We start from the raw sequence: 26,573 nt of genomic DNA, 5'->3' as shown, positions 1-26,573 counted from the left end.
GAAGTAGTTTTACCAGAAGTCCAGAAAAAAGACAGGTCAGGAACACAGCCTGCAGAGCACTGGGCTAGATATGCTGTGGCGGTTATTACGGCTTGGTGAATACACAGCTACCCATTAGGATGTGACAATTCAAGCATGCCACCCAACTATAACTTGCTACCAAGACAATGTATCCACTAGTGCAGATAAAGGCACCCAAAATACTCAGCAGCATCAGTCTGGTTTCCCACACCAGACCCAGTGTGGGTGTGGCAAGTGAAAATACGTCGTTAAACGAGTGGAGGAAAACTGCTTTAATTTATGTGGTAACTTTAAATATTAATTTCAGGTTTGTGCAATGCACTAGACACAATGCCTTTTGAAGAAACTACTACAAAGCATCTATTAGTGCTTTTGCTATACCTCAGTGATTTTCCGATATATGCTAATAGCTTAGAAGAACTGGGACAATGATGCTCTGTGATAATAGTAAGAATGTACTTATGAAATGAAAATCAAATAACTGCAGGTTGTCTCCAAACAGGGTGACTGGACTGAGCCCAGTCAGTTAAAGGAATTTCCTTTAACAAAAGAATGGAGGCTCTACACAATTAGCCAAGTCTACAGACAATCACATAGGGGATGTTTGCATTTGGCGGTTATTACAGCACATTTACTTATGCACTGGTTAATATTGCAACATCGTTGCATAGTTTGGGTGAGAAAAAGAAAACATTTCAGGGGTCAGCAGAGTGAAATGAGTACTTTTAGAGTTGGGAAAGATTCTCGTACTTTCTTCTTTCAGGATTGACCTACCAATGTTCAAAATGCCTTGTGAAAAAGCCAAAAACCACTTTATTTTTGCAGCTATAATGTCACAAGGACAGTAGTGTCTGGTAGCTTAGTAATGCAGGACTAACTTCTCTAGAAAAGGCACCGCTTGAGTGGAACTCCTTCCAGTGCACTACATGTATAGGGTGGTCCGGTTACTGTTTGAGAGAACAGGAAGAGCTTGTCTCAGTTGAAGCAGGAATTTTGTATTCAGAAGAGACAATGTTTACCTGAAGTAGTGTATTAGAAACGGGACTCTTTAAAGATCAGCTTAGGAGTCAATCAGAAAAGCTACCAGCAATTTTCTCACTAGATAAATGCAGAAAGACAGACCTGAGCCGAAGCATGGAAATACTATTAGGGATTATTTGCAAACATTGCCATAAGCAGGGATGTCTTAATGGCAAGCATTTAGGCTAACTTGTCTAGACTCCCTCTAAAACAAGTATCCAAGCAGAATGAAATATGCTTGGGAAGCACCTGTCTCTCTGCAGTGGCCGTCATGGGAACCTAGACTACCACCTTTGAATGAACACTTTACTTTCACACAGTTAATTTAAGAGACATCAGCTATATTCACCATTCCAGCTTTCGTGTAAAACAACACCAAAGTGATCGGGACCATGGCTGGTCACATTCTCTTTGGTATTTCTGTCACTGCAGCTGATAAGAGAAGATATACTGCAAGAAATTTACTGTCTGTGCAGCTGAAACAGGATCTTATCATTGAAAGCACCCGGCTTCAGCACAGCTACTGTTGCTTCAGAACCTCATGAGAGCTTGTCATTGGAGGTGGTGGTTTGTCTTAGCTATTAGGTTTTCAGATCCTGCCACACCTGTATAATTTTAATTCATTTTCAGTCTGAGGACATATTCAAAAAGTTGATCTTAAGACTTCGCTGCAATGAAAAGCACACTGTACAAATCGACCTTTCCCGCAGAAAAGCCTTTTCCACTAGAGGAAAGGAGTGATGTTATGATGCTCTCTCCATTGAAGGGCTGAACGTCTTGTTTCTGGCTGCAGTCTGGAGGGTATTAATGGAAAAGCAGATGTCTGAGTAGATCAGTGCTGCTATTTCACAGCCAAAGCAAGTAACTAAATGCTTTAGGAAAGCTGCCTTGCTGCCTTTGCTTTTGGAGCTGTAGCCCTGCTCAGAATAAGAATATCTCTAATAGATGTGCAGTCTACACAATGAAGCTTTGATATCAACAGAGCCAAGCAGAATTTGTCCTCTCCAGGGCACCTCACAAAACCTTGTGTTTTAACACAGCAGATACGTCTCTTACACCAGATTTGTCTCCTGTAAATTACTCTTTGAAAGTCTGGAAACAAAAAAACACATTGAAATGGATGGAAAATATTTTTTTTATTGATCAGCTTCTTGTTCCAGACCCTCGCTCCCCACCCATATTCCAAATCCCACATGAGCAATTCCACATGGTTTCAGGATTTGTTATTAATCATCTTTTAGTTGACCTTATTTCCTTGTTACACAACAGGAAATAAGGATGTTTGACAGGGGTATTCAGTGAAATAAAGGCCAAATGTTTGATAATCAGTACAGTGTGTAATACTATTCCCAACAATTGAGTATAAATACTGATATAATGGGGAAAGAAAAATACTTCAGTTCTTCCCACTGAACGGTTTCCTTCTAGGCTGGATTTTAACATCACAGTTTTAAATAGCTATCAGACCAAAGATGTGCACCTCCTCATATGAAGAGGAAAGTTATCTCCAAGTCAAATACAAATGCAAATACAGAAATTAGTTGTTAGATATATTTAAAGGAATATGGTCTCGCACGGTGAGATCATCACAATGAAACAAAGGAAATTACAAGGAATAATGTAACAAAGCTGAGAAAACTTCTTCCATTCTTCATTTCTCAAAAGCATTTTGTTATGGTTTAAAAACAAATGTTACAAAGAAGAAAATCTGAAATACTTGTTCTGTAGGTACACAGGGTACTAGGAAAATACTCATTTATAGCTTATTGTATATAAAATATTAATTTAGAAGGAAAACATGAACGTGATTTTTTAAGTCATCTAAGACATTTTTTTAAAATACTGGGAAATGAGGAATTATAATCCAGCTTCTTTTGGTCATGTTAGAATAGGCTTAATTTTCTCAGTTTTTCACTCATGAGAATAATCTCACAGTAATTAGCAGAAACTGCTACCATGAAAGATGACCGGTTAGACAAGACTCGCAAGTTACACCAAAATACAACTGAGTGTTGAGAAGATACTAACGACCTTGAAAATGTGTTGTTAAATTCAGTGCAAGGAATGCACAATCTTCACTCTAGGGGGAAAAAAAAAAAGAAGAGGAAAGAAGATTTGCTTTTTTTCTCTGAAGTATAAGAGAGTTCACTGCATTCATACATCGCTGGAGTTAAATAAATCTAACCATTTGCCTACAGCTTGTGGGCTTGACTGTCACAGTGCAAACAGCACTCACATGAACAAATGAACAAAACTAAGGTACTCTATTCTGAATGGTATCTTCTGGCAAGGGAAAAGCCAAAGACTACCTCAAAGATGGTAGCCCCTTCTCAGTTATATGAGCTGCATCTTTTTCCTGTCTTTGAAAAAGAGCTTTTCAGAGCATCTCTACTCCCTCTGGAGTTCTAGGCTGCTTTCACTATTCTATGTTGCCTCTGTAAGAGTATCCTTAAAGGAAGAGCATTTTTAAGATTTCAGGGTCTACCAAATCATACATCCATGGGCAGCATTCATTATTTATTTGTTTACAGCTTAGGAAGATGTGTATTGCAAAGGGCTGTGGGAATGAAAAGAAGCACTGCAACAGATGAGCAGACATGTCTAATGAGTGAGAGCACAGAGGGAACTGATCTGCTTGCAAATGTAGGGAGAAAGCAGGTGACAGGTGCTAATAATGTGAATGTCATGCTCAGCAGATCCGAGATTGTTCCAGGGCTCTTGAAGGTTATCTTAGTACTCTGCAAATTGTCTCTGTTGCAAGAGGAGAGAAAGCACAGGAGCAAGAGATGTCTTCAGGGGGGACAAAGCAAGGGGAGAGATAGGAACCTGATGTTCCTGCTGGCTAGTGCAAAATTCACTCAGATATTGCTTCTGTTCCTTAGGGAGGCCAATGATATGTTTTCATGATTAGCAACTCTATCAACTCTCAAAGATACTTGAGAACAGTTTAAAACTTGATTTTAAACCCAGTTTAAAACAGTTTAAAAGTTGATAGTTTAAAACAACTACACATTGGATGGATACCTGTTTGTCATGGCCTTTGCTGCATTTCCATCACCGTACATCTGACCATGGAAACCTGAAGAAACAAGTTCAAATGTAGGTTACCAATTTGTTTTCATTATGATTCACATTTTTATTCTCACATTAAGTGATGTGAGTTACTGTTTCATTCAGAATAAATACGTTTCTTTTTTAACTGGTGGAATAATGTCTCAAAATGTTTGGTTACATTAAACAGAATCCAGAAAAGTGGCCAAAAAAGAAATAAAATTTTTAAAAAACCACAAAATTTTGCTTCTAAGTCAATGCTATTAAATGAAAAAAAAAAAATCCCATTTCCATCCTCTGTAGAGCAAATAAGCTAAGCTACTCTAATGCCAAAGCACAACTACTGATAGAAAAATGCAATGCACTGCAGTATAATGCATCCTACATGGCAGAGAACTCTTCTTGCAGCTGGAAAGAGAGTAGCCTTCATGATGGTTAGCTACACTCATTTTTTTAAATAGATACTGTCATCGCTGGAATCTTGGTTTTAAGATTTAAGAATAACGTCATGACTCTTTTGGACACGCTGACACTGCTTGGTATCTTTAACACTGATACTTAACGTAAATCTGTTTTACAAAGATGTATGCAGTAAATATTTTCACTATTTTCATTATGCCATTATGAGATTATTTCTCATTTACTTTGACATTTTGTTTAATCCAAATTGTGGCAAATTATGGTCATATCTTAGGTTTAATGTTCCCTTCGCATTCATGTGGATTGTTTTCCTGAACATCTCAGGTTCAAACACAACAGCACCCCAGTGAAAGAATTATCACCCTCAGTGACATCATCTTTAAGAAATTTTCATTTTCTCCCTATTTTAAAAATCTAGTGCTGGAGAAAATATCTTTGTCAGAGAAAATAAGCATTTAAGAATACAAAAGTCCTTTAGTAGCAATGCTATTACTGTTGCATTAAAAATCTTACATATGACAAGCAGTTGAAGGCTCCTGAGAAGTCATTAAGAATACAGAATTATAGCAATGAGTTGTACCCACCCAGTTCAGTGTCCCATCTCTGACACTGACTTGTACCATAAGCTTTAGAGGGAGGTTTTGGGAACACCCTCCTAGTCAGCTGACAGAGATGGAATTATCCACCCACTAACGTGGATCACATTATTCCATCATATATAAAGTATGGCAGAATCCATGAGGCATGAGGTTAATATCCACTTCACAACAAACATAGTGATCATGTATTACAGTCCTGATATTCTTGATATGCACAGTTTCTCATATTTTTTTCTGAATCTCCACAAATTCCTAATTAGAACAAAAAAATTGTGACGTTTCACATTTAAATCAAATACTGTGCTCAAGAAGTTCTTTAGTCAGTTTTCAGTGTTCCACTATTTTCATTTAATACACAGACCCATTCTCTCCTACTGCAAGGTAGAGGGGAATTCCCAGACTGCCATCTCTGAGGCCTTCCATTATTTTACATGCTTTCATCATACCCTTCATATTTGTTAAAAGGAAAATACGAATAAGAAAAATGCATCCAGACTACATGAATCACAACACTCTGATAATTTAATTTACTCATCTTGAGTGGGCTTGTTATGAGTTTTTAAGTGGAGAAGAAACCTGAACTAACGTTATGCAAGTGCTTCCACAGAGAACTACATTTATATCACAGATTCAAGCCCCCTCCTTTTTAGTATCGTGCTTCCAAACCTGAAGCTATAGTTAACTGACAGGTATTTTTAAACAGAGAAAATCTGTCATAGGAATCACTATGTGTACAGTGAACTGGGAGGGGAGGTTGCTTTTTTGGGCAGGTCTGGGGAGGTGTTTTTGGAAATGCTCAGACTGAGCCTTCTCAATTTTAGACTTTTTAGTTCTAAACTAGTCAATCCACTCCTGCGCCCTTCACCGCGAACTTCACAGCCTTAGTCCACTCTGAACTCACCAACTTCTACAACGCCTTACTTTCAGGCCTTGGGAGTTTTCAGAATATTCTGACTCCGTGAGCGTATCTGAGCGTATCTCAAATAATAAAATCCTCACTGTACTTCTGCAGCGGAGGGAAGCACTACTGTCCCATTTGCAGATAACAGCAGGGCTGTGCTGCAATCAGTACAAATGACAGCACTGCGTGCCTACTCGCCAAGGACTGTTTTGAACTAGTTACCTCATGTACTGACAGCAAGGTAAACAGAGGTGTGCCATGCAGAACTTGGCACAGGATGGAAAATTCACCCAGGAAGCAGAGAAAACAGCCAGCCACACAAGTTGCCCTTGCACTAGCTAATTAAAAGCTAGTTGAGGTATGCGAGTCCATTGTCCATAAGGGAAGCTGAGCATATCTAGCTCGCTTGCAGACGTCTACATTCAGTCAGGTGAATGCCACCTCAGGTTCCCAATGAAAACACCTGCGATGCCATCTTCCATACAGGCAGGACCTAATTCTTTTGTTATCATTCATACTTACCACAGTGAATATCACAGGTCTGCAGTGGAACTGAGTAATCTACATCTGTCCTCCAGCCCTTTTAAAAGAAAGAATTGAGGCTTATTCCCCCCCTTTCAGCAGAACGGTTACTAAACACTTGTGTTGACAAAATGAGATTGTTTTATTAGTTTACTCAAGTGACTGCATTTTTTAATCTGTTTTTAAATAAATGCATGTGAAGATGGCTGGTCTAGTATATATTTAGTGAGTTGCAATCACTTTTAGGTTTCTAAATAATAAAGCTAATCTGATTTCTTTTTGGAGGGTGGAGAACTCTATTCTGACAGATAATGTTTTATTTACAAAATAAATAATTTACACAGGAAAATAACCATTTTACCACCAAATCTGATTTGTCACTAGGGAACGAAGAACAACTCCCATTACCCAGAGGCTCTTGCCAATCTCACTTTCATCTTGCCCCTTTCCTCCCAGCAGTCAAAAGTGAAGATGACAAGGGCCTTCCAGGGCAGCCGCTGGAGCCTTGCAGCTCCAGCTGTCAGTCTCTGTTCTCCCAGTGTCCTCTGAAAACATTAACTCCAGAGAGGAATAAACCTATCCGCCCCACGCTCATTTTCTATTAACATTGTCTTAATAAAGTTCAGCTACAAAAATAGTGTGCAAAAATGTCAGAAATTATTTGCTCAGCTCTGCTTTCAGGTGTGCTAATTCTAGCATACTGTGCACTTACTATGCTGTTTGCTATAGCCTAACCTTTTCCAGCTAATGTCTATTTTTGAAAAATTCATCTATGACTCAGTTGGATCTTTTGATACTGTGGAACTTTTTATTACAAAGGAATATATAAAGAGAGGATAAGCAATTTCCTCATGATATCCCTTTATCTGCCACTGACAAGGAGCAAGATCATGGAGAGCAACTTCTCTGTTAATTAATGTCACATCAACAAGAGGTGGTGGAGGCACATCAAGCTATAAATAATGCTCTTTGCCAACTCCGTTCACAGAATAATCAGATTTGGCTGGGGGAAGAAAGCAGAGAGATGCCTGCTGGGCTTTTTTGTTGTTGTTGTTGTTTTGGGGGAGGTTTTGATGATTTGTTTATTTTGTACAGAGTATGTGGCAAAATCAAGACACATACCTGAATGCAAATTGTTGACCCACACATTTCCCGTGACATAGTGATTGATACAGAATCTCCCTAATGAAAAGAAAAAAATGAAAACTATTATTTTCCAGACCCCGGAACAATGAAAATGTATCGTGTCTCTCCAGTTCTCTGGTTGGTTTGCCAATAATGTTACAGGTAGTACTGTGTCAGGAAATTAATAAAATATATATTTGTTATAGAAGGTTATTTACTTTCAGAGATATCCCTGGACCTCAATGACCATAAGCAGCTGGTGTAATTTTGCCAAGCACAGTCTGGGCAGCACAGGAAGAGGGCTAATATTCCTGCGCTTTACGAAGCATCATAAAGCAGGACACTCTCCCTGCCACGGCTGCTTACACTGTGTTAGTCAATGATCATCTTCACTTCTTTTCCCTGGTGTACATGAGTTGAAGCAATAACCCTTTCCTTATAGTTCTGGATTTCCCATTACATTGTACACTGAGAACAAGTTCAGCCTTAGGGTAAAATCGTCCTGTATGACTGTTCTGACACTTGATGTTTAATCATTTATGGTTTGTCCTCAAAACAATGTTAGTTACTCCATCAATAGCTATGAATCCTACACCGCCTTCTTTAGTGTGGCAAACTCCAAAAATAATTTGGGGCAAATTAGGTGAATGTGTTCTTTTTCAAGAACAACTGAACAAGGAATACTAGGTAGAGAATGAACATTGTTTTCTGGGAACACAGAGCTGTCTTGATGTAAACTTTGCGTATATTGCTCATGGTGTTGAGACAGGAACTGTATGTAATTCACGCGGGCTCCCATTCTGTCACAGTAGCAGAGGACATAACAGCTTTGTACCAGAGAGAAGAAAATAGTGTTTTTAAATGCATGAGTCCTTCAGGAGACATACACTTCAATACCTAGCTGTGATGTATTGGTGCTCCACCGTTACCCTTCTCACTTAGCAATTCACACAGGGAAGCTTTAAAACCAGAAAGTCTAAACTCCACAGGTTTCACGTGAAACAAGCCAGCTGAAGGGAAGTGCCACTGTAAGTGTTCACTGAACATAGTGTTGACAGCTCTTCTACCACACAGATCTCCATCTTTGTCAGTTATACATTTCCCCAGATACCTTGCCCCATTAGGACAGACCCTTGCTAGCACCACCAGTGCCCTCTGTAATTTGTGTTGATTAGAATAGCTGGTTTTTCCCAGCTTTTCCCCATGATTACTCAGGTCTGGGGTCTCCTGCAGTTATTGTGTTCCACTTAAGGACGTCCTCAGCTTGAGCAGCAAAGATGACTTGGGAAACTCTGCTTTTACAGCTGCTCTGTTAAATTCAGCACCAGAGATGTAATAAAGACCTAAACTGACTCATTAGAAAAAAAATTCAGCTTTCAGTGTCCACCCCTTTGAGTTTAAGAAGCCCTTCTTCATAGCTGCCTGCTTCTCAGCTACCCGCTGGTATGTGCACCCTGTACACTGAAAGCATCAGAGGTACTTGAAAAAGTCATAGTTCCAGCTTATACCTGCATACAGTGGCAAAGAAAGAAGCACAGCTGGAATATATTCTAGAAAGAGGACAGGTGTAGGAGCTATAACATGCTTTTGTCTTCTAAAGCACGTCCCCCTACAGCAGAGTGAAGTAATGGGCAGAGTCAAGAGTAAAAGTAGAAATCACATCTGGATATTTCTCAACTTTCTCAAAATCTGCTGTATGACATCTCATATACCCGGTCAGCTGAGCAGACAGCAGGAGCTCACTTTGCAAAGTCCTGCGTGTGGGTCGGGCAATCCCAAGCGCAAATACAGGCTGGGCAGAGAACGGACTAAGAGCAGCCCTAAGGAGAAGGACTTGGGGGTGCTGGTGGATGAGAAGCTCAACAGGGCCCAGCAATGTGCACCGGCAGCCCAGAAAGCCAACCATAGCCTGGGCTGCCTCAAAAGAACCATGGCCAGCAGGCTGAGGGAGGCAATTCTCCCCCTCTACTCCACTGTCATGAGACCCTCCCTGGAGTACTGCCTTCAGCTCTGGGGCCCCCAACACAAGAAGGACGTGGACCTGTTCGACTGAATCCAGGGGATGGCCATGAAGATGATCAGGCTCAGAGAGCTGAGGTTGTTCAGCCTGGAGAAGAGAAGGCTCTGGGAAGACCTTATAGCAGCCTTCCAGTACCTAAAGGGGGCCTACAAGAAAGCTGGAGAGGGACTTCTGACAAGGGCATGTAGCGATATGACAAGGGGTAATGGCTTTAAGCTCAAACAGGACAGATCTAGATTCGATATAAGGAAGAAATTTGTCCTTATGACTGTGGTGAGACACTGGAACAGGTTGCTCAGAGAAGTTGTCGATGCATCCCTGGAAGTGTTCAAGGCCAGGTTGGATGGGGCTTTGAGCAACCTGGTCTAGTGGAAGGTGTCCCTGCCCATGGCAGGGTGTTGGAACAAGATGATTTTTAAGGTCTCTTCAAACCCAAGCCGTTCTATGATTCTATGATAGATTTAGGGGTGGACAAAAGACTACTGAGGAGCTGGCAGCTGAACCATCAGGATGCCTTTCAGCATGGTGTTCCTAGTAGCTCCTGGGACCTATTCTGCTAATATTCTCCTATTTGAAAAATAATGCTATGGCCACTCTTCAGCTCTTCTGACCCCACTTTCCAGATGTACCCCTCAGTAGATCACAGGTCGGGCCAACAAGGTAACTGGTAGGCAGGGTTGAAGGGCAAAGGCAAGCCACAGAGCTGTGGTGAAAATGTATGAGATATAGGCTAAGTTGCAAAAGAAGAATGAAGCTCCCATTTCATGATGAGCTGCTGCCTGAACCAGAAATCTCACCCTCCCATAATCATTTTCCTCTCTCCCTTTGCTTTGCTGGAAGAAGCATTTGTTTAGTCACAGTCAGCTGGCTCAAAAAGCTAATTTGGCTAAAAACTTACCTATTTTGTGTGTTGAATTTGTTTTGGCAGCCGTGAGATTTAGAGTGGTTCAAGATCACCATGGATTTATGCCTCAAGTCTTACATTTCATGATGTGAGATCTGCCAGGTCAGCTGTATCAGTGACCCATATATGCAATACTAACAGTATTTAATTTACTATATACATAATACAAATATTACACCACAAAAATTATGTTAAAAGAATATTAAGGTTCTGTGCAATAGTCACTCCCTTTGATGTGACTCATTTGACTTCAGGTTCTTTATTTATTTTTTAGTTCAGTGTGAGATCAGATTTAGAACTACATGCTTTAAAATGTTCCAGTAATTGTTCCAATATGTATATGCACGGGTTTATTAATGCTTTCAAGCTGCAGATAAATGGCATAACAAATGAATGCAGTTAGATATGTTTCAAAGTTTTACAACGATTAAGAAATAATATATACAAACCACAGAGATTGAATGGTGCATCCCAAGAGATTCACATGAGGCCAGCTGCGTCCTGTTACACACAAGCACTGAGAATTGTGCCTTGGTTTGGGATGTGAAGAAAACTTTTATCTGTTCTGCAGCTGCAGCAGTTCTCATTTTCCAAGCTGATATTAGGGGAAAAGACTTATTTTTAGATGTACAAGGAGAAATATATTATATTCTAAATTGTTGTATCTAAAATAAAAGCCTTTCTAATTAGTTAAATTTTCCACCAAATGATATGCAAGTAATTATTTTGATTCCCACAAGTTACTTTTTATACTGATAAACACTTGATCTACTGGGGATACACAGAAGTAACAAGATGTCAAATCTCTTTGCCGTAATTTACAAGCTACAGTGTTGTGAAAATTTCTCACCTGCATACTGGAGAAGGCTTATATCTAGTGACTGATTTAAATAGCTCTCACAATTTAATATTTTGTAATTAAAAAAAATATGTGTACCTGGAAACTCTCCATGAGCAAACGGACATTTAATCCAAGAGCCTTGCTTGGTTGTAAACTGAAAGCAGAGAAATCTGTTAGGAAAACTGAATTTTCAATTTCAATCTATGGCTACAGATTCAACTAGAAATGATCAGTGCATTCCAGAAAGTTGCAGAAGGTCAATGCACAGCTTTCCGGCTCTACGATATCTTCCAACTCTTGATTTAAATTAGTTTCCCCAATTCTTCAGGTATTTATACACATGCTTAATTCACAGAAATGTGTAGTTCCATTGACTTAAAAGTAATCTAAAAGATAACACATGCCTATATTAACTATGTGGCAATTTTTTCTCAACTAAAATAATAAAAGGTACTCTAGTAAATGTAATGTATTATCATTTTTATTATCAAATATTTAAAACAGAAAACTTTATACGTTTAGTGCATGCTTCAGAGTTTGCATTGACCTCAAACATTTTCACTGCTTTTCTTAAGCAAAGAGGGCACAACCTGACCTCTGTCCTATCATTGCTGCTGCACTTCCAAAGAGCCTCCTTTTAATCTGATCTTTCACATTTCCCTCATTCTTACTTCCCATTCATCAGAGCTATGAAATAAGCTATGAGATAAAAATACTGATCCTAAAGAATGTTAGCAACTTACGGTTTCTAGAGCTGACAGAAAGAGGGGAGTTAATAGATGTTTTCCAAAGAAATCCCTTTACCTTCATGCAAAGTCTTGGGTGAGTGTCCACACGAGAATATTTAACCTGCTTGAAAAGAAAGCACTCAGCATTAGCTAGTTTCATTAACTAGTTTCACAACATCAATTAATCAATATTTTCATGGTTTGACTACTGAGAAAGGAACTGGTTTCTTTACTTTATAAACATCTCAGGAAGTTAATCACATAAAATAGTAAAACCAGAAACAACCACTATTTTGGATTACTGAATAATTTGCTTCTTTTTAACTGTAACATGTAGCATTTTTTATAGTCTGTCTGGCCCATTAGAGCTAAATTAATTGATTCTGTGGTGGCTCATGTGCAAAATTCTGATTACACAGTCATCTTGTTTCAGTCCCTTATTTACCACTCATGAACAAATCAGCAGAACATTTAAACATACACCCAAAAATTTTGTTCAACCTTCAGTTCATAAATACTTCTATTTTCCACATCCCTTTCCCAGAAAAAGTCTTAAACATAGACTGAATTCTAGATATCCACTTAAGGGACCTACAGAATGTTACTTTCTTGATTAACAACTATTTACCCACCAAGGGCTTCACCATAAAAAGCCTTGTCTCATATAAACAATTACTACCTATATAAGTGATCTTACTTAAATGAACATCATTTCTCAAGTGACTAAGCACAACATCTGGCATCGTGATCAAACACCTCTTTCCTGTAGCTTTTTTGAGAAGAACATAATGGACGTTCTTGGGTATGTCTACAATAGGGTCCCAGAAGACAGTTCTGTAAGAGTCTGCTCAGATATGGAGACAGCATTGCCATCGACAGAGAAAGTCGAGAGCCTAATTGGAGAGAAGTATTGCTTTGGGCCTAAGTCAGTACATGTGCATGGTACTAGAGTGTGTGGCACTGTGTGGCTTTACTGGGGGAGCTGGCACTATCTGAGGAATCTCTGCAGTAGTCTCCAGCACACTATAGAGATGGTTTTGGGGTTACAGTACAATAAATGGACTAAATTCAATACCAAACCTTTTTGGATTAATTAGAAAAAAAGGGAAAATTAATTGTGTCGGTGAATACTAATATTCAGCCATTAAATGCAATGAGTAGATACAGGAAAACACTCATTGTCTGGAATAAACTAACCCTGGATTCTGTTCTGGGTAATAGATATGACCATTACCAGCCAAACCTCATTTTAGGCTTTTTTTCTCTCCTGCAAGCAATGATTTGTACTCGTCAGCAGATGTATCCCACAAGGACCACTCACATGTGTAAAATTAAATATATTTGGGTTTGCAAGATTAAAGCTTCGTTGAAACTGAAAAAATGGTGAATCTGGACAATCGCTAAACATTTGGCCAAGAGCTCCTAGTCAAAAAAGCATTCAACAATCTTGAGTCAGCCCCCTAGGAATCATGTCATCAGAATAATCCTTGTAAAGTTTCAAAAATTAAGATTTTTTATTTTATTTGCCTTTTCAGTTGTTACCTCGGGTTTACTGGCTTCTCTCTACAATCAGGAAAGCCTGAAACTACTTTTCAAGATGAAAGCCAGAATTCTAACCAACCTCATAGATCCAGTGCATTCAGCATTGGGAGACTTCAGATTGAAGTATTAAGCAGTTCAAGACACATGCAATATAAATCCTTTTCAACTTTAGAACATCAGTGCTGGAAGAACTGAAGGACTCAACAGTCCATAATTTCAACACCCACAATTTCAATACATTGGACCAGGTTGATGAATCAGAGAGATTTTTATAGAGTACAAAACAATCGTGCCCTACCAAAGTACCATCATGTCTCCAATAAGATTTAAAGAGATTTAGTTTCATCTGGCTTAGATTTTAGGTGTCAAAACGTCATATATCCAAATCTGATCTAATCACAATAAACTCTTGTGATAGTCAGTGAAAAGAAAGAGGTACCTCCAGGGAGAAATCCCTTCATCTTTCTCAAACACCTATCTTCAGATGAGTTGTCCTCTCAATATGTCTGTTTTGCTTACTTTAAAGGGAATCTGACTTGAACAGTGTAGACTTGAACACCTTTTAGACAACAAAGGCAGGGCAGATGAATCATGCTTTTACTATAAATGAAAAGCAGACCATATTTACCCAAAAAACTTTAGCAAACATTACTAGCTTCACAGTCATCTCCACTTTTTATTCTTAATAGTGAGTCAGTGAGCATTTTGAATAAATCATGTGGTTAGTGTGAAAGAACAGACTGTGATCATGAATAATTTTAAGTGTCAGAGAAGAGGAGAGGAATTTGCAACTGCTCCTGTTCCAAAGTCTAGCTCTTCACATTATGCCTTTGATGATGGCCTTCAATCTCGCAGTTTGACTAAATCTGCATAAGCTCTTACTTTCTCAGGAGAATTTTTGGAAGAGTTTTGTATATCTTCACAGTGGTCATCAGACTTCATTAACCTGCATAGGTTAACCATGACAAGCACAGGACAGGCTGGCTCCCAAGCTAGGGTTTGTGTCGCTGGGTTATAAACGATGTTATCCCATAGCGCCTTCGTATCTGTGCACAGAGTGGAAACGTTATTCAAGTTGTCTAAAAACGAATCAAAACTGTTCATAAATCTGGTACCTATACATGTGCTTAAACCCAAAAGCATTGCTTTTCCATTTCCTTGTCATTTTCACCAATCAGTTCTGCTGTGTTTCACGCTGTAGCACTGTAAAACTTGAATTCATCCCACCATAGTGTTGGCGTTTACCAGAGATACTCAACCTGAGAGCTTAGTCTTACCAGTCTCCCACTAGAGTGACCAGGCAGGCATCACCAGGACTCTGAAGTAGGCTGCATAAGCTCCTAGGAGTGCGTCCTCTGCCCATCACTCACAGGGGGGAGTGTTACACAAGTAAATTCCTAACCAAAGACCTTCACCTAACTGCATATGGTAAACTGGAATTAACCCATACATTAATGATCAGAGGTCATGGTATTGGAGACAGTTTTCTGTGCATCTTGTGTAGGACTTACATGTACACAATGTATACGTAAGAAGATAAATTCAAGCCTTTAGCTGAATATCAAGAGCTCCAATAGTAAACAAAGCTATGCAAGTAATTCACAGTAAATAATTTTTCCACAGGATTTATATAAATCTTATTTGTATGTATACTAGGAACATCATAATTTCAGACCTAGTCAAAATCTATTTGGGGATACCTTAAATAGGCACTGTTATAAAATAAAAGCTGTCTTATTTATCTGATTGGTGAAATTAGTCACTTCCTATGACTTTCTCTGCCATTTAGCTGCACGTGGATGAGAGGATTTCCAGTATGAATTTCAAACTGATATTTCAGCTCTTAAAGAAGTAATTTGGAAAGTTTTGCATCTCTCTAATTGTCAGAAGTAGGAGAAAAATGTATTTCTGAAACCATTTGTGAAGCAAAAACTTGGAAACATGGCCAGTTGTATGTTCAAGAGAAGTGAACAATACGTGTGACTAGAAAACGCAGCAAAGTGAAGCACAATCTACATTAGGGTGGAAACACCAGCTGTCCAAATTCAATTCCCACCACGTATAACATTCCTATTGGTACTACTTCTCTCAGAAATGTCCTGAAATAAAACCTTTGGACATTTTCTAATAGAAACTTTCCAGATTCTGCCAAGCCTCTTTCCATCTTAACTTTGTGTCCCAATGCGTATACATCAAAATACTGGAACTTTCTAGGAAGTGAAAATTTTAATGCCATTTTTAAAAAAACTGCTGGAAATTTTGATTCTTTTTTTAAAATGCCATTTTTAATAAATGGACATTACTATAAAGCTAATGTTTAGAAAATATTTAACCTGACTGCAAAGTCCTGAGTCCCAACATTTCTGACAGTTTTCACAGCTACATTTTAAATGTAACAGTCTGTAAGAATGTAGATATAATGTAAGTGTAATCCTAATACTTAAGAGAATAGTACCACAGTTAAGACTTGTCAGGTTTGTTTCCAGGCCTGCTCATTGACTTATTACCAGACTTCCCTTCTCTTTTATTCCTTTGTGGCATCTACTTATTTACATGATAATAAAGATGCTCATTCATCTTCAGTCTCATATAATTACATGGCTTAGTAACCAATAGACATTCTTTTTTCCTTTTCTTCTCTTAGTTACATTAACCCCAAACAGTTATTACACAGAGAAGCTTCTTTCTGATACACAACTGTTAATTACCTCCTACCAGAGAACTAACTCTATAATCCCAACTTTATTACATCAATGATAAATGAGTCAAAAAACCCAGTCTACTTTAGATATTCCAGCAAACAGAGCTGTCAGTTAGGAAAAAGAAAGATACGTGGCTCAAAAGCTGGAATTCCTTATATACTTAAATACTCAAACAGCTGCGTGCTAGTCTGAAAAATTGCTTGAGATTCCTGCAAAGAGGATAGCTGAGTAAACAAAAAAGATAGCTGTAAAATAGTATTTCCCATATTCACTTCCGTACCAAAGCTATAAGTTAAGTTTTCAATTGTAATTGTCCATTGGAACTTCCTAAATGGACAGAAATAAGCTTTAAGAGGCTCAGTGTGCCAAAGCACCTACTACCCTTCCTCTGACTAATAAAGCTTTGTAACCTGTGCTCCAGCTATCCCCATACTTCTGATTCACTGGCATCAGAGAGGAGAATGAGTGCAGCAGAAGGGGAAGAAAAAGAAGCAAATTTAGAAGGAAGGAAGAAATCATGGGATTGATGAACCCAATTTCCCGCACTTGCAAAGCATAACCACTCCAAGTACAGGAAATACCTAGAGATACGAGAAAATTTGGAAGAAAACAACCTGTGCCCCATGAGACCCAGCCAGAAGCTGAACAGCTACTAAGAATAGAGGACTTCATACTGCAGATGGCCAACTGGCTTTGCCTTGATGACCTTGAAGCCAGCTCTGACTAAATGACATAGACATAGCTACAGACAGAGCTGGAGCATTCCTGTAAGTGCTCCCTATTGCATAAATAGAAAAAAAAATCCCTTTCTTTTTCAGCTGTTACCTCAGACCAAACTCTGACTTTTCTGGAACATTATGTGTCAATGGTTTCCCACGAAGTATGGGAGCTCCCACATGCAGTTAACTGTCTTGTTCTTCAACCCCCTGCTCCCTCCTTTAAGCTGGGTGTCAGGCACCTTCTTCTTGAAGCCCTATTCTCACACCAGCATTTCAAAGCTGACCTCATTGGCTTTGCTTCCCTCTGGCCAGTTTGCATATGACTTAAGCAAATGTGGGAAATGACTAGAAAGTTACTTAGTGTTTATATTGGCATAAACTTGGTGAACAATTTGGTCTGAAAGTAAGTTACTTCAGCTACCCACAGTATAACAAACCAATATGATGATTTCCTTGAAGTTTTGCAATGTATGTTTTTCAACTTAGATTAATCTCAAATGATGACATACTACTGGAGCTGCTGAAAATCACTCATAGAAAGGGCAATCACGCAGTACTTGCCATTTTCGAAGGGGCAAAGTTGTATCCTCCTTGCATCTGGAACTGCCAGCCAACCCTACAAACCAAAAAGTGGCCATTAGCTAAAGATTCTCAAATACACCAGTTTTTAACATTACAGACAGAATGTGACAGAAGACCTTTCCACCAAAGATAAAGATACTTTATTAGAAAGCTTTGGAAGTTCTTTTTTTAAATTAAGTTTTGCACTAGATATGTATTTTATTGTGCATCATTAGGGGGATTGGAGCTGATGAACTAAGGTGATCCCTTCTAACACCTTATTCCTACTGAGTCATATATTTAGCCCAGTTTCATTTACAAAGTCTTCTGATTTGATTTCCGTTAAGTTTCTTACAGTGTCATTACTTTCTAGGGGTATCAAAAGACATTCAAGAATGACAACATCTGATCTCCTGGCCTTTGCAGTGCTAAAGGATATATCCTTAAAATCTGAGGACTAACAATCGAATCTGCAAGTATATGTGCATGGCTGTTACTATACCCTAATTATTTAGATTAATGTTCAAATGTTTCTATTACAGTTCCCATCTGTTTGCTCAGCAATCATATTGTGGAATTCTCTGTGCATACAGTGAGTGGAATAACATCTTTCCAGTTACCTCATAGCTTTCAGAGTGCAATAAAAATAATTCTTAGGCTTGGAAGAAACCTTGTGGTCACAACTTGCATATTGAGGTATGTGATTTTAGATGCCTACAATTTACACATCTCAGTGCAACTAAAGTGCCCAAATTACTACTATAGTAGCCATATGAAGATCTAGCCAATGCAGCCAGTGGAGTCTGCAGTGCTATCTAGCACATCCCAAAATAGCCATCTACATTTGGTCAGCTGAGTAACCAACTGCATTAACTAGATCTCCACTGACTCTAAGAGTTTGGACATCTAATTAAAACGTAGATATCTACATCTGGACATCTATATTTAGGTATCTTAATCCACAAGGTAAATTCTACCCCCAAAATTCACTGAGAAACTAGGTTCACATAGTATCTTTATATCTTATCAAGATAATTTTAAATTGGTTTGGTGACTTTTTATTCCTTTTTATGAAAGATATTCCAGAATCTCACTTCTCAGATTATCAGAAAAAAATCTGTATCTATCCTGAAGATATTAATGGAATTAAGTTTATCCCCCTTTCATTCTTGTGGCAAGAATGGCTTTAGCTTAAAAAATCTGGTCTTTTTCCTTGTAAGTGACCCTTCTAATCTGTACTTAACAAACGTTTTCTATTTGCATGTGTTTTACCAGGCTACTGAAAACATGTTCTTTGAATTTTCTGTATAAGACAGCTTCTCCATTCCTCAGCCATCCTAGATTTTTTATGTACACCTTCCATTTGAATGAATCCTTCTTGAACGTGGATACAGGAATTGCCTACTATTTCAAAGAAGGCCTCGCCCATACTTTCCTGTTAGCTTGCAATAATCCAACCCAATAGACCTTTGTTAAAGTTTACATCATTTAAGCACGTTAGTTTAATCATCCAGATGTTTTTTCCCTCCACTGTTATTTCTAAATGAGGACTCTCATCTTACAGCAATAATTCCTTTTATTAGAGTGAGTGCATGAACTTGCACTTCATGCATTACACTGCATGCTCCTTTAATTATTTCACATATGAAGCTCTCTAGTCTCTCACAATTATCCTGACCCTCTTCCATTTTGATTACACCTCTCAACTGTATTATCAGCAAATCTCATTAACATGTTCCTATCTTCTGTGTCCATGTCATGGATGAAAACATTTATATAAGAACTGCTCTAAGTGTGGTCCTTAAATAACCTTCCTGCTAGCACGGCCCCATTCAACAATACTCAAGTTAGCCCTCCAGCTAGGTATTATCTACCATACAAATCTTGTTCTCACTCCTAGCTTCCTGAATTCCTCTTTTAGTTTCTCATGCAACACTATATCAACTGCTACGCTGAAATTCAGTCAGATTAAATTTGCTGTCTTTTCATTGCTCATAAAAAATCAGTCAAATTAATCTTACACAATACCTTCCATAAATGAATGTAAATTGTATCCCATTTTCTTATCTCCATGTTTTAATTAGTGTTTCCTAAAAAATCTCTTCTACATTTGCATAATCATAAGGTCAGACAAGCCTTAGTCAAAAACTTAGGTCTAGAGGCTTTTTCTACAGATTTTTCCACCTTCCTTAGCACAACTCCCAGATAAAATTTCTTCCATCAGAAACACAAGTATATACCAAATTCCAGACTGTGTTACCTCAATGCAAAGACAAGGGAGTAGCTGAGAATATTTCAGAGAAACTGATTTTAAAGATTCCTTCCCTTTGATCTGAAATGAAAAAGATGGTCATGAATCCAGGACAGTAAATGACTTTTAATGAAGATAAATAAAGATATAAAAGGACATTTCCTGTAACTATGACCTCAATTGAGCATTTCCATTTACAAGTCACTCCCCACCAGTTAAACAAACTGCTTTGAACTTCAACTCACCACAGCAAATGCCCCTACATCTTCACAGGTAAACCATTTGTGGCACAGGCGAACGTAATAATCTTGATCCCGAAGAAAGTTGGATACATTCACTGATATAATTTTCCTTGCCCTGTCTACATTATAATCAAACTTTCCAGCTAAAAAAAGAAAATTCAAGCATGAAATTATCACATCTGTTTCTTTATTACTTTATTAATTCTTTTTGTTATTTCTTTATAAAACGTTCAGATTTTATTTCATGACTTCATGGAAATTAAATTCAACTTCTATAGATTCTTACCTAGGATGTTTGAATTAATTATTTTTATATGCTGATATTCTTAAAGGTATTCTTATTTTATTATATATAATAATTTTCATGAGAATAAATTTCAGTATTATTCAGGTTTAAATTTGCACTGGCAATACTGAGAGGCCAGGGCACCTACCAATTGTACCTCAAACTTAGTACTTGAAATCTTACGTAGTTCATGTACAAATACTTGAAATATACACACTAATACTACAACAAAAGCTGATTATCCCAAGGTTTCAATTTCATTACATAGAGAATATGTGCAATTATGTTAGACAAATACAATATGTGGAGGGATGTTCTCATTATTTTTGTATTCATGGCTATGCCAAAATCAAGATGGCTTTTGGCAAATTCTTTTCAGTCTATCTATAAGGTCTATCTATAGACAAAATATAAAAGCAGCAATCTGAAGTGCATCAAAAGAACACAAACCTGTTTCCAAAAGTTTAAGTATTAAATAGGTTGTCCGTACCTTTATCTGCTATCATGCATTTCCAAGTCAATACAAGGAAACACATTTTCCATGGCATTACCTATCAACTACATAGTAATTATCAGCAGTGGTAGTTGTAAATCATTTTTTGCTCTGCTTATTCAGCTATGTAAACATATTGCATAGGTCACCAGATGTATCTCACAGCTTTAAGTTGTGTAGAAGATCAGCTCACCCAAACAAGCTGGAATATATTTTCCCACATCACTGTTCCTGCAATCTGCAAAACAGAAGCCAGAGTTTTCTTCAGTACTACTTCATTTATATCACTGTGTAAATAAACTGCCAAATTATCCAATAGCTTCCCAACAGGAAACCTATTTTATACGCCTTTTTAAAGGCAGATTTACATCCACTTCTAGATAAACAACAAAAAAGTACCCTTACCATACATAAAGACTATATCACAACTTGCCTTAAGGAGCTGTCTCACCAGTATGGGGTTTCTGCTGGAAAACCTCACCAGCAGTTTAAAGTGGCAGCCTAGGATATACAGCTGCATTTCTTTACCAAGTACCTAACAATAATTGTAGTAGTAGTAGTAGTAACAATTTATTATTATTATTTCGGTTATTCTTTCATTGAAAGCTACTCCTGTTGTTCACCAGGTTTATTCCTCTGTTATAAACTGTGTATTTTTACTATTCTGAATCTACTCCAGGCTTAGAGAGAAACATCTTATTTAGCTCCCAGAATTAGAGGGCAGTCCCACTTTCAGAACTAATATCTTTGTATCTCCAAAACTTAAATCTTGATTTAAGAACACTAAATCAGTTCGTAATGTGTTGCCTACTGGTTTCACCTCTCCTTGCTTAACTCTGTATTAGAGCAGCATTTTGCTCTCATTTCCCCACTCAGTTCTTTTCCCCAGAGAAATATTTCCTATTTTTGCTTCCTTAGCCTTGTAAAGTGTCTTAAAAAGGGGCTTTATAAAACGTTATTTCCCCCCCACACACACATACCCTTTATTCAAAAAGGACATATCTACTTCAATAGTGAATTGGGTTTTATGAAGAAAATGAAAGGCTTTTTAAATATAAAAAGGCTTTCTTTCTATGAAAGCCTGAAACATTCACAACAGGTCTCATACTGTGTGCAAAGGATGATTCTGTACCAAGGGGCAAGGGCAAGAGCCACCTACCCACACACTCTGGAAATGGGAAGACAGGACAATCCTGGGCACTGGATCGAATGAGGAGTATCAGTTAACTTTTTGCACCACTATTTGGTGCACTTGCCTCCACTAGCCACACTGTGGTTGGACTTGGTTGGACCACAGTATTGAACCTATTTTTATACACACATAGTAGGCACCTTACCCCCCAAAAAGCGAAAAAAAGCTACCTTATCTTATCCAGTTACATGAAAACAGCTAGCTATAGAACAGCTAGCTAATGAAAATAAAAAGAAATTTCTTCACAGTTTCCTATTAAGCTTTCCTCAGCCTCTGAAACCACCTGTGGCCTAACAGTGAAGAGAAGCAGAGGCTTCATCTTATGCACAGAGAGCGCACAGGACTGAGCCTGCAGGCAGAGAAAGAGTACATGCCAATCACAAGAAGGCCAATTAGGACAAATGCATAGTGTAGTTCAGTTTTCTGTATTCTTTTAGATATAAACTCTGGTCTCTGTTTTTTATAGCAAGTCAGACATTTATGTGCACAAAATTAATCATCAAAATGTAGAATAAGAGTGGTCCTGGCATACCTGATCTACCACCAGTTAGATCAGTGCATCCCAGAATGTGATTTGGCTTTGCATTTGGTGCTTTTTAGTTTGGTTTGGTTTTGTCTTTGAAAAGATGTTTCTTGAAAAACATCTGGTTTAAGATGTTTTCCTACCTTCAACATAGTATTCCTGACTCAGCTTGACTTCACAGTAATTTGGTACCGTTTTCATGGTCACATAGATGTGTTGTGCTACATTGACTTCAATGCAATTGAATTGTACCTGCACCTGTTCAAAACATTTATAAAATCAAGTTTGCGTGTTACTTCCAGAATACATGAAAACCCCTCGTTATCAGAGTTAAGCAAGCAATATTCTTTGTTCAGATTTATTTATCTTTACAAAGAGCATTAAGGTAGCATTAACAATGTAAAAGACGCAGATCCACTTAATGAAAGGATTTCAAAGAGTTATCATTACTTCTTATCCATGATGTTCCTATCTTCTTCACTTCCAGAAATCCACATTTCTAGAAGCTATCAAATAATCTTAAAAGCATAGAAATACAATACCTAATGCGTATTGAACTTCAAAACCAACACGCTTTTCATACTACCAAAAGTCCCAATTTGTAGGCATTTTACAAGCATAAACACTTGGAGAATAGGAAAAAAAATTCTGTTTAAATGTTTAATGGCAACTTCAGCAAACTTATCCATTCTAGTAACAGTCTGTGAAAGACAAAGCAATTTAGGAGACTAAAGTTCATATAGCAGGTCATTCCCTCACTGGTAACAGTAACTACTAAATTCCATATTGGTTTTCATGTTGGATATACTCCTATTTGGTACAAGGCGTTTGGAGGGTAAAAGACACATTCTAGTCACTGAACTGACACTAAGAAAATTCCATTACATATGTTTGTTGAGTCTTGCCTATAAACTTACCTTACTCCAAAAGCTACCAGTTGTTCACTGCTGGCCCTGCATTGCCTGTAGGGATGTCTGATCAAGTCATACAGAGCATAAACTGCAGTTGCGGACTGGGAGAAGAACTTCATTTCACATGTGCAATCAATATAACATTCACAAAGCACATGAAGTTACACATTTTGTATAGAATTAATAACAGTTATCCACCAGTAACTGAAAGCAAAAAATCGTGTCTTTTTTAAACTGTTGGTCAAGGATGGGTTTTGTTTTGTTTTTTCCCCAGTTGCAAATTTTAATAACAAATACTTCTGAGTTTAGTTTAGTAAAGAATTGTACTCTGCTGTTGCAATTATTACCATAAGTTTAGGACAGATGTGCACAAGTGCTTAGGCACTTGGCTATCTTCTAGATGTGTAAATTCCATTGATATGGTTGGACTTAAATAAATGATACGTATGCACTTAAAATCCCTGAGGCACGGTGCCTCCTAGCAATTGGAGTTACAAAAGCTTCCCACAATTTTGCAGGCACTGAAAAAAAGCTAACAAGGCTGATATGAAAATTAGGCTTTGCAGAGGCAGCTTGTTTTGCAAAAAGTTAAGTGGAATAAGTACAAAACCGGTGGAGATCTTAATTTATGTGTTATAAAAGGACAATTTGTTATGGTGTTTCGTTTGACAATGCTGAAGCATACATTTCATTTCAGTTTTCCACAAAGTCAATATGAGAGAGATACAAAAAGTATTTCTGTCAAAGACTCATAAACATTTAAATGAAAAACAACCCAAAAAAAGAGTCTACCTTCTTTCCATTAAGCATCATGCTTTTTTTCCTAGCAAATCTCACATTTGTGCACTGAGATTGCTGTGTGTCCAGTGAAAGAGAACATATTTCCAGCCCACGGATATTCTCTGAAATGAGTTAGGAATAAATATCAAAAATCTAATCTGAGCATCTTTAAGAAAAAGAAAAAATAAATTAAAATATACTGTATCATAATCTTTCCTTCTAAGTGAAAGGCACATGTATTTTGTCTCTGTTAAAAAAGAGGCATTATATATAACACACACATGGGGGTAGACGCAAGGATTTCATACAGATTGCTAAAAAATAAAGCTTTAATTACGCAAATTTAAAAAATAAATTAAGGCTGAGTGAAGCACAGCAGGAAATCTCTAAATGGTAACACACTAAGCAGATAATGGCAAGGTGGTAGTAAAAATAGACTATGGCAAAGCTTGAGTGCTTTCATTTTGGTTTAGTGCAGAATTGTAACTTCAGACGCCAAAAGTGTTTCTCCTTCTGTTGGGGAAGTCACTCATGTCTGAGTCACCAGGGCAGACAGAATTCTCACTGTGTGTGTCTCTGTGTGTGTGTGTGTATGCATGCATGCATGTCAGAGCAAGAAAAAAAGGGCAGCAGTATGCTTGGGGCACCGGTAGAGGACAAGTTAAATGTATTATGCTGGAAGTAAAAATCCAGTTGTCTTGAATTCATTACTGCAGCTCTCATCCCCTTGAGAAGGGCCATGGCTTTATCCTGCTTTGTAGTAAAATAGTTTCACAAAAAATGTCTTTCTGATATAACTACATGAAAACAGCTTGGACACAAATATTGCAATATGGAACAAAATTTGGCTGAACAGCTATAAGCAAAAAGTAAACAGAAATGATTCAGTAGCAAATCTGCTTCCTACCATCCAGACTCAGAGTTCCTTTAATGTTTAAATGAAGAGAGCATGGGCTTCCTTGGACACATTTCATCACTGTTGAGATCTTCATGCTTTTCAGTACCATAGAAGATAAAGATGCAGGGGCATCGTGGCAGAAGCTGTTAAAAATGCCACCTGCAAATACAAATACAAAGACAGAAAAATCTCATTGTGTACAAGATATCTAGGGGAGAGAAAGCACCAAAGAAAGGTAAAGCTTCACCTCTACTGAAATCAGTAGGAAAGTCACCATTGACTTCAGCAAAACCAGTACTTTACCTAACACTTCCACATGGCCAACATAACCAGTTGGCTTCACTAGTAATGCAGGGGGGCGGAAAGAACTGCATTGCAGATGGGTTTTGATAATAAATTTGCTGGCTTGGGGAAGTCTTAACCCACAAGAGGAAGCAATCACACTTTAACAATTCAGGCTAGCAGAGCACACCTAGACCAACAGTGGTTTTAAATAATCAGATCTGCTAGATTGTGGCTAGATTAATAGTTCATTTAAACTCTTTTTCAAAACCATTACCTGTATACTGTGAGCACTCTCATAGTATTTTATTTTTAGGATTGGCTGATGGTCTCAACGGCTGGCTAAAATAACACTTTCACACAAGAGGGCACCATTGCATTCCTAGTCATGGAAAAGTCCCTCAGGATTTCCTTCTGCTTTACACTAGAACAACAAAACCAGAATAAATACTATCCAGGCCTTCTTTAAGGTGTGAACAGTAGGCACAGAACACAGCTACTATGTCTCTGTCTCATCTTATTTTCCTATGGAAATTTAGTCATCCCAAAGCCTTAGGACATCAGTTTGCAAGCTGCCTTCTGTAGGCTAATGTAAAAGAAAAAAAAAAAAAACCCAGTCTTAAGGCCCCAAGTCTCACCAGTTAGCCATATTTCAATTCTTTCTACTTCTCAGGCAGCCCTGCACAGAAATCAGTTCTTTATTTATGAATTTATGCTGGTACAGTGGATTTAATCCCCAATGTATTCCTTGGGCTTCTCTACCTTACATACATTGTTTGTAGTCCCAAAAATTAAAGAGTCTAAGAAACTATCAGAATAAATAGCAAGAGTTTTGTCCCTTGGCTTTGTGGTATACAATGCAGCACACCTCATTTTATCTGTAACTACACCACAGTAATTTCTGTGAAATATTTCTTACCCTTCTCACTTTGGTACATAGCATGAAAGTTAAAAGACACCCAAGTAAAATGAAGTATTCTACTCCCCCTGGGGAGAGGCTCGAAAAACAAAAAAAACCATTTGACTCTTATTAGTCATA

General features: G+C 38.0%; 1 protein-coding gene across 3 annotated transcripts in view; it reads right to left on the bottom strand.

Moving 5' to 3' along the window:
* Positions 1-2,165: 2,165 nt before the first annotated feature.
* IL17REL (interleukin 17 receptor E like) overlaps positions 2,166-26,573 on the bottom strand; it is a 48,819-nt gene continuing 24,411 nt past the window's right edge. For 2 of the 3 annotated variants that reach the window (XM_027804573.2, XM_055712686.1), the window contains 15 exons: positions 25,262-25,411; positions 24,367-24,476; positions 22,807-22,921; positions 21,142-21,186; positions 20,173-20,312; positions 19,937-20,008; positions 17,677-17,731; positions 14,577-14,740; positions 12,229-12,276; positions 11,521-11,578; positions 11,033-11,178; positions 7,657-7,716; positions 6,535-6,592; positions 4,066-4,120; positions 2,166-3,121 (listed from right to left, as the gene is read on the bottom strand). In XM_027804573.2, the coding sequence (XP_027660374.1) occupies positions 3,094-3,121; positions 4,066-4,120; positions 6,535-6,592; positions 7,657-7,716; positions 11,033-11,178; positions 11,521-11,578; positions 12,229-12,276; positions 14,577-14,740; positions 17,677-17,731; positions 19,937-20,008; positions 20,173-20,312; positions 21,142-21,186; positions 22,807-22,921; positions 24,367-24,476; positions 25,262-25,411 (1,304 nt within the window). In that variant the 3' untranslated portion in view covers positions 2,166-3,093. The remainder of the gene's footprint in view (positions 3,122-4,065; positions 4,121-6,534; positions 6,593-7,656; positions 7,717-11,032; positions 11,179-11,520; positions 11,579-12,228; positions 12,277-14,576; positions 14,741-17,676; positions 17,732-19,936; positions 20,009-20,172; positions 20,313-21,141; positions 21,187-22,806; positions 22,922-24,366; positions 24,477-25,261; positions 25,412-26,573) is intronic. The other variant, XM_055712685.1, reaches the window with a different exon arrangement.

This window comes from Falco cherrug, chromosome 5, assembly GCF_023634085.1.
Source record: "Falco cherrug isolate bFalChe1 chromosome 5, bFalChe1.pri, whole genome shotgun sequence".
NCBI lineage: Eukaryota > Metazoa > Chordata > Aves > Falconiformes > Falconidae > Falco > Falco cherrug.
The sequence above is the reverse complement of the archived record's forward strand: the minus strand, read 5'-3'. Positions and strand labels throughout refer to the sequence as shown.